Below are 21,021 nucleotides of genomic sequence, written 5' to 3'. Positions count from 1 at the left end.
TTCACAGGTTTTAAAATGGCAATACCAACGTAAGAAACAAAAAATGATGAAGAATATGAAAAATATCCTGGATATTTTATGGAATATTATGAACATTAAAATTGTTTCAATTGAATTAAACTGTATCAAAAACCAAGTATGAGTGTATATGTTCAGTGCACAAGGTTTAATCATACTGAACATTTACAGACTGAGTTTTCTTGAAGTTAAGGTTTCTTCAACTAGATTTTTCAAGCATCATTAATCTTTGAACATTGATAGTGAATGTAATAATTTGATCATTATTAAAATGAGAAATAAATAAAAATAATCACACAATTCTTGTGGAAATGAAATAAGGTAATAGCAAATTATATTGTAAACTTACATGGGATATTTAGATATTAGTTTTTATTTGGAAAACATAAAGTTGATAATATGTTAGTTGTAATATGTTATACTTCATAATCATGAAGTATAAGAACAAAGTAGATAAAATATAACAGGAGATAAATATAATATAATAGGTTAAATACCGATAAACACAATAAAAATAGAATAAAATATCAAAATGAATCAGGGCAAATATCAGGGAGTGGTCTCATTGAACTTCGAATGGATATTATTCAGGCTCAGTTTTATAACGTAGTTAGTTGGGAGGCATCTGAAAGTCAGATGCGGTCACTCAGTTATGAAACTTTAGGAGCTTCAATGTAATACAAAATTTCAACGCCAAGGAATTAGAGAAAGTCAATTAAATTGGAGAACTACTACAAATGAAGAGTGGATGCATTAAATAAAGAATAGTCTGTTAAAGATGAATAGAATAGAAATAGAGAAGAAAGGAAGAGAAAAGAAGAAATACCACCATATTGTAAAAAGATACAAGATATAATATGTATATTTATAATATATTAACGAACATCCAGCATGAAAATTTTATGATTGAAAAACATCATACTGAGAAAAATACAAGAAATCAGCAAACATCCATTTAAGTTTCTATTTAATTTTTTATTAGTGTTGCGGTTATTTACAATCTATACTCTATTCCTTATTTTCTCTTTATATTAGTAGTCTCAAGAAACTCATATACTGTACTTACTTCATAGAATTCTATGCATCATAAGTAAATTAAAAATATACTAGAATTCAGTGATTTTCACCAGTATTTTCGAACTAGAAAAGATAACTGAATCTTGTGATTTATCAACTGCAATTGAAATGCTGTGTCGAATAATCATAAATTAAATTACCAAAAATTACAAACGTAGTGACTTGATAATTGTATTTCAAGAAGTTATAAAATGGGAGAACTAAATGTTTTTATCTTTCGTATCAGTTCATTCCAGTTGAATAAGTTATAATCACGAGATGTTTTAGATGACGCATACTCGATGGTAATATTGGTAATTCTTCAATTTGTTCTCACTAGCATAACCCATTATAATTTTTAGTTCTGACAACTGATTAACAGGCCATTCTGTATAGAGAAGAATGATCCATGTCCAAACGTTCATGTTAAGAATATTATAGATAACCTAGATTCAGACAACTTTGAATTAAGAAATGATATTATTCTGGAATCGATCAACAATCTTCACCTTCCAATAAGGTTCGGCAAATTTTTCCTCACCTTACACACTATTACAAATGTTATACCCTTGGAAAAAACTGACAACTTATCAAAGTAGCTGCACATCGTAACAGACAAACGCTTTGTTGAAATGAAAATATGTTTTTTTAGAGACATTTTAAATTTTGATAAATTTCGAATGAAAAATGACGTGCGATGAAAACACAACTACGATTAGATAATGAAAATTGTTGGCTACAGGCAAGACAAACTACAACAAACCAGACCATTAACTACATATCAATGGACAAAAAATTAATGGAGTTGACCCACTCGATGGAACAGCATGCAGTGGTACTACGTATCCAAGTTAGTGTGGCAAAACAAACACATCAATATTGATGGTTGGAATAGTACGCAAATATCAATTCTAAAGATGTAAAAATACAGTTATTGTTAACAACTAATGTAAGGTATAATATCAAATGCTCAAAATTATTCAACGGATCAGATTGTAATGGAAAATCTATCAAGTTATTATACATTGTGATTAAAATAAGTAGAACTAAACTATCAGTAGAAACTTTCAAGCTAAAAAATCTAAGGGACGAGAGTATCACAGTCGTGATTTAGAATTAGGTTTCAAACGATTTTTGACAAAAAATCAAGGAATATTTATATCAGGATATCTCACAATGTAGAATGGAATTGCCAAGAGGCATTATTTTTATTGAGAGAGTCTATCTGATCTATTAAAGATATGCAAAATGGGGAAAATTTTTACGACAACGGTTTCTGAGAAGGCATGAGTAGAAATTTACGATAAATTTACTATATATAGTCTCGTAATTGAACTTAAGGCAAGTAGTTGCATGTTAATATACTGACCACAACAAATATTTTAGTTTGAGCAAATGAATGTGTGTTTAAGTTTGTAATGTAATAAAATCTAACAATCATCAGAGTACTACTATTCCCGGTTTTTTACAAATTCGGTTTCATTAAAGTTTTCATCAAAAGATAAGACTTCCAAATTGCTACATTCTTGAAGATAATTATTTAAGAGGGATCAAAGTGTCAATGAATATATTCAGAAATAATGAACCTGCATTCACATTTTAAATTATATACTTCAATTCTAATAATAAAGGGCAGAATCAATATTCAGTGGGGAATAGATCGACAGAAATCCAAGTACCATGGGATAAAGGTTTGTTAGAATATATTTTTATTGAAAAAACATCTAATACAGTTGATACAGTGATACAGCCTGAACTGCCTCCATACACTCAAAGCCTCCAATCAATTGTGCAGATACATTCTTGTTCACTACGTGAACTTGTATCTAATTACTTACGGCAGAATTATAATACTGTGATGATAAGTAACTCCTTTCGTCTGCTACGCTTTTTCTTTGTCCCGTATTGTACAGATTATGGACAGATTGAAACTGCAATGAAATATAAATTTTATTAAACCAACAGAAAAAGAATATGCCTGATGAAAATTGCAGGAATCACTCGAGACATAAGTTGGATCCACTCCCACCAACCAACCGTACTTTTCGCCTTCAAAATTTCAACTTCTTAAAAACACCGTCAAGTTTACAACAAAATCAGAGATATTCAATAAAACTGACGGATTGTATATACTGGAAATCTATATGTATTAGGAGGTTAAGTTATATGTACAGTGATATATTTAAGTATTAATCAATTCCCAATAAAAATATTCACGGACTTCATCAATAAAAAACATTTAATAAGAACGCCTTATCACGAATAGATAATGGGGAATGATTTAACGTTTTTAAATGGAATAAAAGTCTAAATATTAAATATATCTTGGAAAAAATGAATCTCGAAGCGTTTAACATTCGAATTTAGTCGAGATTATAACTACACTTCGACAAACGTTTTGTCTATATAGCGGTGTGCAGCTAGTTACATTTCTTGAAGAATGATTATGATGAATGCGCTTTAGGTAGCATTAATATTCAAAATTTGTATTTTGGAAGGAAAATATAACAAATTAATATATTAGGCTTTTTCGTATCCGCGAACAACCTAATGTATTCCATCTATACTACGAGAATAGGTTTTCATTATTATAGAAGATAAACTTGTGTGTGACAACATTGCATTAACAATGATTGAAGGAAAATACCAATGGACGAACGGGAATGGAAGCTTGAGTTGGCTAATAGTTGTATTAAAAGAAGGGCCCTTTTAGTTATGACCAAAACAATGCCCAAAATAGCCATCACACATTCGTTAAATACCATTTTCACTTTTTAAATCGATTATGCTTGTTTCCATGTATAACTCTAAAGCCTAGATCATGACCTTTGAACTAACGGTTGATATCCCTTCATTCAACTTAACATTAGTTCTAACTTTGGAGAGACGAAGAATAAATTAGTAATAATTTGACAAATCTGGACTAAAAATATTAAATATAAGAAAATGCAGTTATTTTATAGGACATGAACAATTTCAAGGGATCAAATATGAACAGCAAATTTTTCTATTATCCCACTGGGAAGACATTTTAGGAATGATGATGCATTACCAATAATTTATTATTTAGAGGAGTTGAATCAAAAACACCTGTAAAATTATCAATAGTTTTAAGAGTTTGGTTACAATTGATTCAGATCAATGGATAAATAGTGAAATACTACCTGTTGTCCAACTATAGCAGCTGGAGTCAACGCTTGATCATATGTTGGAGGGGGGGCAGCCTGAGCGGCCGCATATAATTGTGCCTGTGCAGGAAATACGCCATAAGGCGCTGCCGTTGGAACTGAAAATTCAAAAATTATCAAATTAAAATTTAAAAGTTTATCATTGAATTATTCTATTTGAAAGTGACTGACAATTTCAATTTGTGTTTTTCTTAAAAAAGGTCATCATTCATTTCCAATTCACAACGTAAGATTCAATCCTAGAACATAAAATTTGCAACATTAAATCATAGAGGTCTCACCAATTGAATCTTTGAATCACAATCAAGCCAGTCACTAACGTAACGTTTCACCGGACATTTACGACTGAACAATCAAAACCTGAACGTCGCTTAAAACGCAGGTGTGCAAGCGAAGACCACCGTTTGTTCCCAGAATACTGTTCACTTGTCAGTTGAAAATATCCGTTGAAACGTTACGTTGGTGGTTGGCCCAAAAAGTCATTCGAAAAATAAATAAATAAATAAATATATATATATATATATATATATATATATATATATATATATATAATATATATATATATATTATATATAACAATATGTATATAAATTAGAACAGGAGACACAAGACATAAATAGATTGAAAACACTTAAAAACTTACATTAGAAATGGGGGAAATTTTCGGAAACTGAGTTTCCTTCCTCAACCGAGCAGACTGCCTTGTCAGTTGAAAATTTAAGTTAAAATTTTTAATTGGCAGTCTGCTCGGTTGAGGAAGGAAACTCAGTTTCCGAAAATTTCCCCCATTTCTAATGTAAGTTTTCAAGTGTTTTCAATCTATTTATGTCTTGTGTCTCCTGTTTTAATTTATATTAAAACTTTAAAGTGTCTTCTCTCTCTCTCTCTCTCTCTCTATATATATATATATTATATATATATATATATATAAAGTACAAACTATCAGTTTTTCAAGTTTAAGTGAACTAAGTAATATTTATAAATAGTAAAAACTATCACAAGATTATTCTACCCAAAAACAGTTGATTTAACCAATATCAGTTGAATTCTAATCTAATTTAGGTCATAAGGGCCAGTTCGTGTCATGCCAAATCTCTAGGTCATCTTAGAACACATATTGACTCACCTTGCGAACCAATCACATCAACTCTGGGATGTTACAAGGGCTGTTAATGAAACATTAGACAACGCTGCTCGTGGTCAACGCTTGTTATACAGTATTGATTTTGTGATGAGTTCATTTTGGGAGGATTCGCTTGTTTGTTAGCCTTATAAAATAATTCGTTTTGCACTGCACTTAAAAACCAATGTTCTAAACTCTAAAGGGAAAATTTTAAACTTCTGTTAAAATTCACAATTGATAAACAATTTGTATTGCATTCGCTGTGCCCCAATAGTTCGACTGATGGAGTGAACTTATTCATTAACAGTGTTTCGAGAATAATGAATCAGTCCAAGAGTATTGGATCAAGCGAGCAATAAAAATGCGTGCACTCAGAGAGTTGCGAGTTTCAGTGGTCTTAGAAGAATATAAATGAATATTTAATTTGTTATATAAGGGTACTCTTCTGCTGAAATGAAACTCTGATAAAATATCTCTTATGAGATCGAAACATGTCATAGAATAATAAAATATGGATATTTATATGTATATCCTGATAAGACCGCCCTGAACACTGACCGCTCTTTGTTTGCACACATCATCATTAGTGTTTAATTTATGGGGGAAATAAATAATCTTTTAATAAATAATTGCGTTTAATTGTGTTCAATTCAAGGGGAAAATGAATCATATTTGAATAAATAATTGCATCGTCCACCATTGAATCATTGGCATTACTTTTAGTTTCAGCCAGTACTGTAATCTAACTGCTTTAGTTTATTCACTGAGTCGAAAGTTATCAATAGTTTTTATAATTAATTCACTTGACAAGTTATCTGAGCCTTTGGACATTTAATGGATTTCTAATTTTGATCATGGGAAACTAACAATGAATTAATGTTAAATTCGTATTGAACGCTTTGGATGAATAATTTCTATTATTCCTTACACACTTTTGTATCTTTCGTTACAATTTATCTTTATAATTTTACAGACTTTCCAATAACAATTTTATTGGAGTTTAATAAGAATTGTTAAAATATCGATATGTTATTAAATACCCTGAAGACTTTTTAGACTGCCCGTGAACTCTACTCTATACTAAGTGTAGTATAGTATAGTCTGTATAAGTGTAGTATTCAGTTTGAACTGCTCATGTTGACAATAAGGTTGATAGCCAGAAGAAAAACTGATAAAATATATATTGATTACTTTAACAAGTAACTATGTAATCAAGTAATTGCAATCCCAAGTTCGATCAATCTTTACAATATTCAAATTTATTCAATTAACTCCCCAATACATTCGAACTCAAGTGATTTACACATTATTCAATGATATTATAAGAGTAATCACAGTTGTTCAGTTCTATTACTTATCTCTAAACCGTAACTCCTCAAATAGTCCTAGGACTATTTGTCCTTTATGGTCCTTTATGGATTATGGTTCAACTTTCATGTTGTGGTGAAGGTGATGTAGTATTTATTCATGTTCAGCAAAGTGATCATTTCAAGTCGTTTTTTTATGAGGACTAAAATTATTTCATATCCTACTACGTAGAATTACTAGTACCCTTTTGATTTTCTTAAAAATGAGAAATATTTGATATTGATGTACAAGTTGGTAGGTTTGTTTGTTACCTGCATAAGCTGCGGCAGCTGCAGCGGCAGCCGGATGGGGAGGGGCTGGGACAAAGCCAGTGGGCGGTGCTTGGGGAGCTCCAGGGTAAGCTGCAACAACAGTCATCATTAGAAGGTGACATTGCGATCACACTGAATGGCAACTAGACAGGCCGCCTGATTCAGTTAAAGCAGCCAAGCACTGGCACATTACAAATTCAAGAAATCATTGGCAGGCCACCGCAATGCCAAGATCTAGAGATTTTGCAGTAGGCCGCATCTAATTGCCATCAACAAAGTTAATCCGTCCAAACCGAATTGGCATTAAGATATGAAAATACTACATGACCACCACCAAAACCATAGCTAATATGAACAAACAAACAGACAAAGCATTCGAACTTTCACATTAGCCATGGATTTAGAATAACCAAACATTACCAAACCTTATATACATTCAACAACATTTAATAATATAGAATAAGAATATATGTGAACAACATATGACCAACTAAATAGGACTTAACGCAAACACGTTTGTCAAAGGAAAACAGAACGGTCCATTAATTCAAACAGATGTCTTTGAATATTCGGATCAGATCGATAACAGATTGTCACCACTAAGCTGTGGCCGTTTGCAACCAGATTCAGATCAGCAATTAATTCCCAGTCGTTTTGCAGAGTTCCACATCTACCTGCGGAGAAAAGGGAAAGAGAGAGAGAGAAAGAAAGAAAGAAAATAGAGAAGTATAAATGGATCCGGCTCAGTCAAACACGTCTAAACATATTGGGCAGAGGTTGGCCTTTTCATCGGTTTGACAGGACATATCTTTGGAAATCATATGTTTTTATTAAGATACTTGTTTATGGAATTGTCAATTTTTCGGGAATTGAAAAGAGACTGTGCCAATCGCTCAAAAGAGATGTTCCATGACTGAATGGTGAACTCTGGCTATTCTTAGAATGGAAAGTATCTGAGAGAATTAATAATCGATCAGTTATAGCAGATTCATCAATGACTTGTGCCATGTAGACTGTAACTGCCCGGGAATCTCTTCTTCTGAGCGAATTTGACAACAGAAGTCTAGTACGCGATTTGATGTAAAGTACTAACTGCCTCGGACATGCATTTGGCTTTTCTGCAGTGGTTCTAGGATACGTCATCTTACTAATCCCAAGCTGTTTCTATCAAACTACATATATACATGCATTTCAAACAAAATAATGTACAATGTTCATTCAACATTCCGTGCTTACAGTTGATCATTTTAAATTTGCCCCCCATCAGTAAATTCAAATAGAAAATATTCTGAATTTTAAAAGATCTGTATAGTTACAGATTTTTACCACATTGGATATATAAAAAGTCATGCTGAGTTCATCAGAGAAGAGAATACATAACTATTTGAAGGAACATCAAAAAATGCATCTGTTGAATTTAACTTTTAATCTATTTCCCCCCCCCCCAGCCTCATGGATATTGTTTTACAAGTATATTTTAATTAAATTTCTAGATTGTCAAATTTCACAAAAATTTCAACACATTGCCAAAAATTTATAATTTTATTTATTTTCAAGTGACTTGTTCAGTAACCAATTAAAATATGAAGAAATCACAAAAATCCCCTCCATTTTATATGCCTTGACTTTCAATATTCAAAGTTAGATTAGTTTTATTTTATATTAAAATAAAAATTAGTTAGTTTAAAATAAGATTAGTTTCATTTTTCATGGTGATATACGTAGGTCATAATGTGAAAAGAACTTACAAAATAGATGATATTTATGACAATAATAGGACTAAAAAATGTATTGAATTTAAGCTTTTAATGGTCAATTTCAAATAATTTATACGCCAATATTGTTCATTTTTCATGAGATCGTCATTCTAAATAACCATAAAATGTTATAGGCATAGAAGAAAAAAGAGTTACAACTGATGAAGAGTCTAATTGGCGACCATAATACCTTCAATCTGGTAGAAAATGATTATTACTTCCCCTAATGATAAAACTTCCATTCAAAATGTTTTATATAAGATTATTATGATATACATTCAAGAAATATGAATGAACAATGAAATAAAAATGCCCTAATATATCTTACAGTTGTCAAAAACTCTTGGATTTTGTTTTGAGTAGAATGGTCTAGATGGATACATGGATTCAACTCGAATGTCAAGAATAATTTGTAGCTCCTTCAAATTTAATTACAACAATAAATTATAAGAAATATCTAAGTATAAAAATATAACATGCAAATAGAATAAACAATTCAACATGCAAGAACTACACTATATAATATCTTGCTCAAAAACTCAACAGTAAAAAAGTATTATAATAAGCCTCTACCAACTATAATTACGAATAAGACCTACTTAGTCATTAATAGCACAGATATGTGCAGATCTTTCGAATAATAATTTGAGGGGTTGAATAGAATAGCTGCTGCTCAAAGTGGAATATAAAATATTATTATAAAGATTTGGGCTAGTGATTGAATGAAATTAATTATCTTCGCGAATATGTTGGCTACTCCACGATGGGGAGAACAACTTGAATTAATTAATATATATTATTGAAACTGTATAATTCTTTATTATTCAAATTTGTGAGCTTCAAATTAATAGAATCACAATATCGGCATGAATTTAATTTAGTATTATCACTGACAGGGAAACTGATGGAATAAAAAAACTATAATTTGCAACAAAAATATGTTTAGCAACCTACAAAACAAGAGAAATCAAGTTTGTGAGCAAGATAACTTGGATTTCTAGAAATTTACTTGCACACATCCACACTCACTCACACAATAAAAATGCAATATTTAAAATTGTACTAACACAGGCAGCTAATGCTATAACTATGAGTAAAAAGTGAATCAGTGATTATGCTAATGTTCCCATGAGGTTAATTGTACCACGAATATGGATTTTCTAGTTAGTTCAGATATTAAACACGACCTATTTGTCGAGTTTTTTAACATCTACTTCTGGTGACACCATAATATCAAATGGCATTTTGACTAGTTTTGAAGAGCATTAATAATATGGAACATAAGAGCAACGGTTCAGAGACTAAGGAAAACCCCAAATTTATTGATTAAGAAGTTGATAAAAATTATTATAGTTAAGATTTTAATCAACAATACAACCAATATGTTTAATGTGTTAACCTCTACTACGGAATGTTCTTGTAGATTTAATTTGAAAACCATATTGATGATAGAATTATTTCTATTATTAATACTCACAAGCAAGTGAATATTATTTGATAAATTTTTCAAATTATTTAAAATTAATTATTCTTAGATTTAGAAAAGGATACTGTAATGTAATACACCAATAATTTGAATTTTTATAACCAGAAATATTTGTTATTGGTGACAAAATCAAAATTTGAAATTGATTAATAAATGTTCTGATACCATAGAATCATGAAAATAAGTTCAGTATCGCAAATACTATCATACTTTAAAATACACAATATTTAATTTGATTTTCACAAACAATAAAATCACTTAAGATGGAATAAGTCTCTAACCGTCTAACCCACTGAAACTGAAGGAAAATGACAATTATTTATATTCCTAAGAATCAAAGCATAATATGTAGAAGAGCTCATGAGCGAGTATATTTTTGGTAAAAATAAAACTTTTTTGAACAAGTTCGGTCTTTAATATCTCAATTGGGAACATTGCAGGAATCCATGCAATACGTAGAGAATACTTTCATTCATTAGGAAGAATTAATTCAGGCGTAAAAATGATTATAGTAAAAGTTCAGATAAAAATAACATGTAACTAAATTTTGTAATACAGTACTACGGAATTTCGATGACTAATTCGGAAATAGAAGCCAATATATTTTGGCCAATAGCCAAAGCGTTTTCATAGATGCATTACATGTTTTATAAATTGTTTACTGTACATTTTTAGGTAGGCATTTATTATGTAGTAAGATAGAGCAATTATGAAAATAGAACTTGTAAATGGAGATAAGCATTAAACTAATAAAGATTTCATATTTCTAACATCCTTTGATTATGAAAGATTAGTAATTGGAAGTAGTATTACAAACGTTAACAGATCGGACTCATTTTGTAACAGTCCTGATAAACACAATTGCCTTGAATTTCAATTAATTTCTCTCCATTAACAGCAAATAATAAACACTCTAACAAGGCTTATCCTGTTCATTCTAGAATGAACATTCTATACTCATTGGGATTATCAAAATCAGAAATTGTTATTCTCAATTCAATAATAATTAGATGACAGAATCAAATTTTGGAAAAAACCTTTCTAGTAATAAATATAAAAGTTGAAACAGTTCCAAATATTTTGTATAGTTTGAAGCATAACTATAACTTGTACAGAAATTATATTTCTCATCCATAACATTTTCCTAATTCCATGATATTTTGAACGATTGGAGAACAACCAGTAAATCAAATTTTCAACCCACAAACAAATCAAAATTCTTATCGTTGTCTAGTATTCAACATAAGTAAGAATGAAAGTATTCTCTAACTGTAAAAAGGGCATTAGAAGTACTCTAGGGACACTAACACGTCATGCGCAGTGCAACTGCAATAGCTACAATTAATCAATATCTTAAAATCTAACAGCAAAAGCTTTTTCTATGAGGTGAGAAAAAAGTGAATGTAACGACACTATGATGCATCGATCCTAATTATTTGTGCATCAAATACTATCAACTCATGCAGTTATTGAAAGATCCAAGACGAGATATTCAAATACCACCAACTAATACTGAAATCAATCCCTTCTAGAAAAACATCATGTAGCAAATCATGTTCTTCCTTTCAGCTGTCTGATGAAATTCCATTTGTGAAACTGATATTTGTGATTTTTTTTCAAGAACGAATTAACCATCATTCAAAGAAATCGATTACATATTGATGTGGAGTTTGGAATAGAGACGTTGAAAGGAGGAACACCATCTGTACAATATATTTAGACGAGTTTCATATTGAGCCTTACAACTCTAGTCATAATCGGACAGGAGTTAGTGATCGTGCCAAGTGTTGTTGACACTCAAACCGTGGTGAACAAAAAACAACCATCAGAAACCAGTAGTGAATTCTACAGCAACTAAATTTCAATTTATGTAAATATTATGTATAGTTAATGAATACAGAATATGTTAAGCATAAAACAGTGAACAAATTTGTTTATATTTTTAATTTTGATTTTTAAATACTCAGATTATTTGCAATAATAAATATCTAGTAATGCTGTGCCCTTAACCATCACATAAACAATGCCATGTAATAGGTAATGCATCCAATGCAATTTCATCACAAAAATGTTCTGATTTGCCGTTTTTTACTTCAAGTTTTAAAATTAACATATTCTGGCATATATGTTATATCATGCATATTGTTTGTAAATGCCTCATTAAAGAGAAACCAAATTACACTTTTATGTCAGCTTTTGCAATGAATGTAAACTTTCATTTGCTGTGGATTTTCTCACGATAACTTTTTTATTGTGGTTTCAATGAAACGGTTTGGTGACACAATTATAATCATTTGTGAGTAATAACATAAGTATTTGTAAGGTTCATTTACTTAATGTGTTGAAAAATCATGAAAAATATACTTTTCTATCAAATAAGATAATATAAGCTGATGTTATTGTAATTTGATTTCTCATCCATTTAAAATTTAGAGAAAAGTCAAAATATTTATAACTTTACGATAATTATGATTTTTAAGTGCGAAATTGCAGACTGCAAGATTAGACTTTTACTCACTTCTCAAATTTTACTATTAAACCTGAAATACAAACAGTAGAAAATAAGAATAACAATTTAAAAATTGTAAGAATATTATGATGACTATCTTCAGTAATAGTTTGATATTATGTAGGGGAAAATATTCCCAATGTTTATTTGCTTTCTATGGAGATAGTTTGTGTTTGTGCGAGACTTTTTTGTAGTATGCAACAAACTAATCTCACACAAAGCGTATATATGGCAATTACAAACAATTTCGAATATATATTTATTAGCAACAATTGAGCACTACGAAATTACATAAAAAATCATAGCTACACTAAATCATGACTAATGAAATTAAAATTAGAGATAGAGCACTTTTAAAAGTCAAGCAAAATCAGCCAAGTAGATAGAAAAACACTTAGGAAAAACAGAAGGTGAGTGAAATAAGTATGTAATTGAAAATTCAATTATAATACGTTTGAGGATAATCGGGTAGTGAAAAGTACGACGATAAAACAGGCGAACAAGTTATCCCCCAAGGTCATCTCATATCCAACAGGAAAGCTGCAATAAACAACAGACGTTTACCCCTATGGTACGCAACAAACGCATTTATTATGTTGAAGTTGCTGTGTCAGTGTGGAGGATACGCCACTCCATTGCATTGCTCCAGCCGAGCCTTCTGAAATGTGAAAAAACAATGCAGACAAACACATCACATCCAAATCATAGAAAGCTTCACCCGTCAAGTCTATAGAAATCAACAAAAACCTCGCAATGTTGCCAACTGTATTTATGCTCAGCTCAGCGAATACAACACCCAAAATGATATGTGAAGTTCTCACTTGATGGGTTTCGACTTTAAAAGAGTCTGAATTCAAGATGAGTGCTCTACACACACTACTTGAAGGAATCACTTGATCTGTCATCTATTTTCAAGTAATCATCGACCAACATCTGAAATACATAACCTACATTCTAGCCGAGTGTCTCAAATCGTTTTTATGGTCTATGTTACATAAAACCATAGTGATCAACAGATCATAGTTTAAGGTCTGTATGCATCTTCTCTTAGTAAAATTCTATTACCAGATGTGAAATAGTGTTGCCACTATCAGAACACAGTAATTGGCCAGTTTGATTACTGAATCTTGCACCGACTTTAAACAACTTTCACAGAAATGGTAACACAATTATAATTTCTATATCAAAGTTGCAAGCGTTAAGAATTCAACAAAGAAATGGGACACATCAGAGATGAAAATTTTAGGACACAAACTTAAAAAAATTATATTTAAAATATTTCAATGCATTTGAATTTTTAATATTTTTCTGCAAGCAAAATTTTTCATAGCAACAGAATATTACAATTCTTATAAGAAACCGTTCCAAAAATTCACGGTTTCAATTGGACAAACATCCTTCCTCCTAGACTAACGCGATTAAAGGCGGGTTCCCACATATCAGTATCAGTGAACGAGTCCGATAAAGTGAGAATATAACACCTACCTATTTGACCGTAAGGGGAATATTATTCTCACTGTACCTGACACGTTCATTGGTACTAATATGTGAAAATCCAACTTAAATATTCTATTGTTCTTGTAATTTTCATCATGATAATCTGATCTTTCGAGCAGCAACATATAGAACACAATGAACAGAAAGGTTCAAACAAAAATATTAATTTCGGCCCAAGAAAAATCAAAATGAAAAGTAACGAACCTACAAGATACCATTGTTACATTCTTCACTATTAGGTTTGGTCCCCTCAAAGAATCATACATAAGATCTAAATTGATAATAAACTTAAAAACATAACCTTATCACCACATCACCGAGGCCTCTGTTCAGTGCACTCCATTTGCTCATCAGAAAATAAAGAGAACTATTCTTAATTGATCCAGTCAAGGAAAGGTTATAGAGGGAAAAGTTGGGAAGACAATTATTGACCCCACAGTTCTGTTTAGGGTGGTAAGAACGTAAACATATCAAAAGTCCCCACACCTAGCCACTGTGCTAAGGGGATGGGGTTGGTTTGAAGGTACCATTTTTTGGTTTCACGCATAAAACTAAAAAACTATGCATCCTAAAGACTTGACTGTCATATAACAAATTAAAGCACACATAATTTCCTACAATATTCATCCCAAAACTTTTCTTATATCTCCTCTAGTTTTCGAGATATCCGCTCTTGAAGGAGTGACATTTTTGAAAAAAACACGTTTGCCACCATTTTTTTTTTTCTATTTTTGCTCTTAAAACTTTTTAAAAATCGATGGAAAAATCCATACTGATTATAAGCTTATAGAACATTAAATACTCTTTAATCTGATGTATAATTTCACACTTTTACGAATTTCCCTACTCCTTTTGCAGCAGCTTTAGTGTTGAGTGTGAAATCTCCATTCTTGCAACAATAGACCAATTGACAAAGGAATTTGAAGGGAATGTTTTAAACAAAATTTTTGACTTTGCAGCATGGTTGAGACTAGTTAGGAGGAGAACATATCAAAAGTCCCCATTCCTAACTCATGTGCTAAGGGGATAAGGGTGATTTAAAAGTTGCATTTTGCAGCGTTTTACTTCCACGCTCATATTTCGAGAACAATGCGTTCAACCGACATAACTAACTACTCAAAAATTAAGCTTGATAAATTTTCTGCAAATTCAAAAATTTTGTTTAAAACATTCCCTCCAAATTCCTTTGTCAATTAGTCTATTGTTGCAAAAATGGAGATTTCACACTCAACACTAAAGCTGCTGCAAAAGGAGTAGGGAATACATCAGATTGAAGAGAATTTAATGCTCCATAAGCTTATAATCAGCATGGATTTTTTCCATCGATTTTTAAAAAGTTATAAGAGCAAAACTAGAAAAAAATTGGTGGCAAACGTGTTTTTTTCAAAAATGTCACTCCTTCATGAGCGGATATCTCGAAAACTAGAGGAGATATAAGAAAAGTTTTGGGATGAATATTGTAGGAAATTATGTGAGCTTTAATTTGTTATATGACAGTCAAGTCTTTAGGATGCATAGTTTTTTAGTTTTATGCGTGAAACCAAAAAATGGTACCTTCAAACCACCCCCATCCCCTTAGCACAGTGGGTAGGGGTGGGGACTTTTGATATGTTTACGTCCTTACCACCCTGAACAGAACTGTGAGGTCAAAAATTGTCTTCCCTACTTTTCCCTCTATACCCTTTTTTGAGCATTCATTGCCTGGACTAAATATATTTGACTGGCTATGCGTTTTTCATCAAGAAAAATCGATCGCCATTGAACTGATTTTTTTTCTATGGAAATAGAACTGAATTGAAGTGAATTTGAAAATCATAACTTATTGTTAGTGGAGCGTATATACATGGAATATTAGATATAAACACTTTGCGTTTGATAAAAATTATCGGTAATCTAACAACTTATATTGGGAATAACATAGATTGGGTTTGTAATAAAAAACTGCTTAGTACAATACGAGTTGGCACCATTGCATTACATCGTTGGTTTAACAATCAATATTTATATGATAAGATCTTATGTGTTTAAACAGCTTTCAATAACAGAAATAGATTATAAATAACTTATACATTGTAATGGTTATAAGAGGACACTAATCTTACACGAGTAAAAAATTCAAACATCCTACATATTAGAACATAATAATTATAACTTGAAGGAAGAAATAACAATAGATACATAGCTTATAATGGAATTAATTCATGCTTTTGATTTTAATGGAATATCTTAGATTAAAAAGAAAGGATTATAAAACGGCCAATAAGATAAAAACCTTTTCAATAATAAACAATTCAGCCCAGAGTCTAGGTAAGATATTGATAAGATGATTATATGATACTGTACCCATAAATAGCACGCATCCTTTGAAGTGGAATAATAGAAAAATATGACAACTATAGACGTATGAAGAAATGTGAGAGATAATTCATAAATAATATAATAACATTTATCCTTTTTAGAAATAAAAAATTAATCAATAAACTTGGGGAGTGAGGAAAAATCATAGCATAATAAAGTGTTCACATATCAGATCAAGCGATGAGTTTATTTTCCTTCTATATGACGTGTGACTCAATATAGATAATAGGTCTAATGATAAATTTCACAATAATTTTTCAACTCTTTAGAACCAGGTGAATCTCAGATAGAGTATTTTGAAATGTAATACCATCTATTTTCGAATAAAATAGAACATAGTAATTACAAATACATATTATAATATAAGCTTAGTACAGAAAACTGAGCTTTTATTTAGAAATGAAACACTTAAAAAGTATGTTTAGACATACACAATCAATGCAATTTGAAAAAAAAACATAAAATGACAGTTTAAATACAAGTAATAATATTGGGAAGCTGTGGGAAGCATTGGGAATCTTAATACCAAATTAAAAGAAGGTATTGGAAGGTACCAACATCGCTACTATGGATATCAAGTTACAATCATAGATTGATCTATAAATATAATCTATGAAAGAAGAAACATCTCTACAAGCCAATCACACTTCCTATCTATATAACTTATGGAAATGGAGATGTGGGAGAGATTTTGGGATTTAATATGAAGAAATCTGACAGCAATCTGACATTTTTTATGTTTCTTCAATGCTGAAATCAAAATAAAATCAATTGATACAACCTTGTATTGAATTTTTTGAGACCATCAAAAGAAGTATTGACATTTTTCCTTTAATATAGCTTGGAGAAATATAACCATAAAAGAAGTTTGGGATGCAAAGGCTATTAGGAGTTTAGGAGATTATTGATCAACATTTAGGTTCACAATTATTTTGTGCCACTGAATATTAAACTGATTTGCAACATTTATTCGTTGTTATCGATCAATGATTGCAAAGTTGGGCTGTACCTGTATTCCAATTCATTGAAAAGCAGCGGCAGCCAATCCTTGGAAATTCAATACTCGATAACAACGAACAAATATTGTAAAACAGTTCACTATGCAGTGACACAGAGTAAACGTAAACCTAAATCCATAATCTCCTAACCTAACCTAGTAATTGTCTTTGCACACCACAAGTCTATTACTGCGATATTTCTCTGAGTTATATTAAAGGAAAAATGTCAATAATTATTCCCATTCAAAAAATCACACAAGGTTGTATCAGTTGAGTTGGTATTAGTTGGTTTCTTCATGTCAAATCACAAAGCCTCTTCCACATCTCCATTTCCAATGTGTAGAGTGTCCTATTTTCATTGTGTGAAAACTCCCATAAGAACAAATGGTATACATTCCAATAACCAGCTGAGCTGAAATTCATTGGAAAGCAGGGTTTTGTTCGTAATTTCCGTCTTCACTTATATTTTTAATGCAAATAATTATCAGCGAAAATTTATTTCTCTCGGGCCAATGCCGTGTTTCGGATGGACACGTTAATTGTCGCTCCCGGCTGCCTAAAAACAGTCGTTACTGGTACCGCAGGTCATGTCAGCCAAATCACACGATATTATCATTATTCATCACAAAAAATGACCTAGATTGGTCAATGATAAATTTATTTTGAAAAAAAATATTCATTGGCTGCTCATATCAACTGCATCGGCTCTTAGAAATTAATTTCATCAATCAATAAATTATGCCAATGATTTGAGTAATCTCTAAACATAAAAAATATCAATGTATCATCGAACAGTACATGCATTTGTTAAAACAAATTACTCATAGGGGACAGGTTAGTGCCTATTCACAAAATTCATAATCAATAAGCACTTTTCCGTAGACAATTTTACGAAGAAAAAAAATGAATGAAATGAAAATTAATTGAGAACTTGAATGCGAGATGAAGATTCATTCAATCAATATATTTAAGATCGAGCGCAATTGAAAAACAGTCAATAATACACTTTTGTAAAGGAATTGTCGATTGTAATTATTCCGTAGTCAAGGGAAGTCTTGGAATAAACTTAGAATAGATCAGAGAAAATTTGGGAGTTTAACTAATATGTAACCGAATCACAGTGAAAAATATTATATTTATTAAATTCATGGCAAAAAATACGTAATAGTTTCACAGTATCAGTAATATTTTATGAAATTTCAACTTCTTATATGGGCGTAGAATTTGCCCAATGCTATGGTATTACGATATTGATTTTAAGATTTTCATTCAACTAGAGGAGAGAATATAGGTAAAAATAGATGGATACATACCTTTCTTTTCGGACATTACGATGGAGATTTAATAACAAACCGGGAAGATAAAAATAGTGAGATTTATATACTATAATTCACTTATAAAATGTATTATTAATGGAGGAACAGAGCAGTTTTCTAATGGGCTGAAGACTGTCTGTGAGGATGCTCAATTGTCAGTGTAGCCAACTGACAGGAATGAAATATACCTCATCATCAAATATATAAAACACTTCCAATAGTGTTGAAGATTTCCAAGTTAGAACATTGGTATATCCATTCTTAAGAGTAATTTATCTATTAATATATCGTATTAGAATCAGTTTTTGGCAGTAAATTTTCTTATAATATTTGTCCAGCCCTGGCGGAATCATGCTTCTGTTTCCTTTTAATCAATACCATGCCCTACCTGTTCTGTGCTAAACTAATCACATAACGCCAACAAAAAAACTATAAAAAATACTCAATGATGAATATTATAGAGCTGGTTAATAGATGATCCCCTAATAATATTCAAGACATCATAAATCTCAAGAATTGATTTTTTTCATTTAACAAATTTAATAAACTACATTATTATTATTTTCTAAGATTGAAATGTATACAATATTTTAAATGTATTCCTAAATTCTACAATCACCATTGAATAAATAAGAATTAATAGCCAATAAAATTGTTATAGAATCACAGAAAAGTTTCATTATGCGTTTTTGCATCAATTCCTCGGCAGAGAATTGGAGCACTTGAAAAATGTGTCAACACAGCAAGTTATTATCTTGATGGGGATGGAATTTATTGATTATGTTGTGGGGTTGTGGCACGGGTCAAAGGAGGGACTGTAATGGATTTTCTCTCCTTCCGTGATAGGAGAAAGAAGATGATTTCCCTGAAATATCTGCTCACACATTTAGTGAATAAGTCGATGTTAGATGATGCTTGGGTATATATATATATTTTTGACAAAATGATCTGCCTCTTATCTAGAGATGATTTATCATCCATGTGATGGACCATTCACATGGAATTAAAATAATGTGACAATAATTTATATTCTGTTCGTATTGAAAATAATGATTGAAGAATTTATAAGATAATTATTTATCATTTGCAACACGGTACCGTACTTAAATTGTCATATAATTTCAATTCAATAATACCTATAAAAATTTCCGGTTAGGCTATAGCCTATATTAATGTTATCTATAAATCCCTCGATTTTTCACTGATTAAATCCCCTGATTTTCCAAGTAAAAATAGGAAGTCAACTCTTCCTTTTCAAAGAGCTTAAAATAATACTTTATTTATAATTACTAATTATAATTTGAAGTAGAATACATGTTTGAAGTGGTACTTCAAACATGACTGTATTTTACCAGCAATTTCTATACGGCTGCGAAACGTGGACTCGCAATGAAAAAATAATCAAGAAACTCAGAACAAGTGTGAGATCGATGGAAAGGATGATGATAGGAGTGAAAAGAATAGATAGGAAAACCAAAATATGGATCAGAAATTAAACAAGAATTGAAGATGTAGGTAGAATGATTATCGAGAGAAAATGGAATTGGGCAGACCATATCGCAAGAACAATGGATGGAAGATGAACCAAAAGAGTAGCAAGAGTAAGGAAGGAATGGGAGAGAATGAAAAACCTATTCAAACAAGTTTGGCTCTACAAGGATTGAAATGAAGAAGATGAAAGAAAACTTTACAAAACGCACTCCTACAACACTTTATTCTTCCATGGAGCATCTGCTGATTATTGCCTTTTGAATTGTATATAGATTTTAATTTTAAAATTTTTGTAATTGTTTAAGGAAGCAATAAAAGGGTTATTTACTTATTTTTATTTATAATTATAATTTATTACACTAAGTTATATAAATTAGATTTTCTTCACAATCAAGTTAACTCTTGGATAAAAATAATTTTTATTATGCAACTTACCTGATTTAAATAATAAAATGTAATTGCCAAATGTTTGAGATGAAGAATTCTCCAAGAACATCCATAGATTAAAAAAGAAGTTACCGGTAATAAGTAAAATATGTATACAAAACTTAACAACTTTAATACTTCATCACACCTACAGACACCAGACAGAAGAAATATCTTCA

The 21,021-nt window shown here is 30.8% G+C and overlaps 1 protein-coding gene across 2 annotated transcripts in view; it reads right to left on the bottom strand.

Annotated features, from left to right (window-relative positions):
* LOC111051341 (DAZ-associated protein 2) overlaps positions 1-19,310 on the bottom strand; it is a 33,975-nt gene extending 14,665 nt beyond the window's left edge. Inside the window, exons 1-4 of one of the 2 annotated variants that reach the window (XM_022337837.2) lie at positions 18,923-19,310; positions 7,005-7,094; positions 4,239-4,360; positions 2,913-3,005 (exon numbers count right to left, since the gene is read on the bottom strand). In XM_022337837.2, the coding sequence (XP_022193529.1) occupies positions 2,913-3,005; positions 4,239-4,360; positions 7,005-7,094; positions 18,923-18,938 (321 nt within the window). In that variant the 5' untranslated portion in view covers positions 18,939-19,310. The remainder of the gene's footprint in view (positions 1-2,912; positions 3,006-4,238; positions 4,361-7,004; positions 7,095-18,922) is intronic. The other variant, XM_022337839.2, reaches the window with a different exon arrangement.
* Positions 19,311-21,021: the final 1,711 nt, after the last annotated feature.

Source organism: Nilaparvata lugens, chromosome X (genome assembly GCF_014356525.2).
Source record: "Nilaparvata lugens isolate BPH chromosome X, ASM1435652v1, whole genome shotgun sequence".
In the NCBI taxonomy this organism is placed as follows: domain Eukaryota; kingdom Metazoa; phylum Arthropoda; class Insecta; order Hemiptera; family Delphacidae; genus Nilaparvata; species Nilaparvata lugens.
This window is presented reverse-complemented; position numbering and strand designations above follow the sequence as displayed.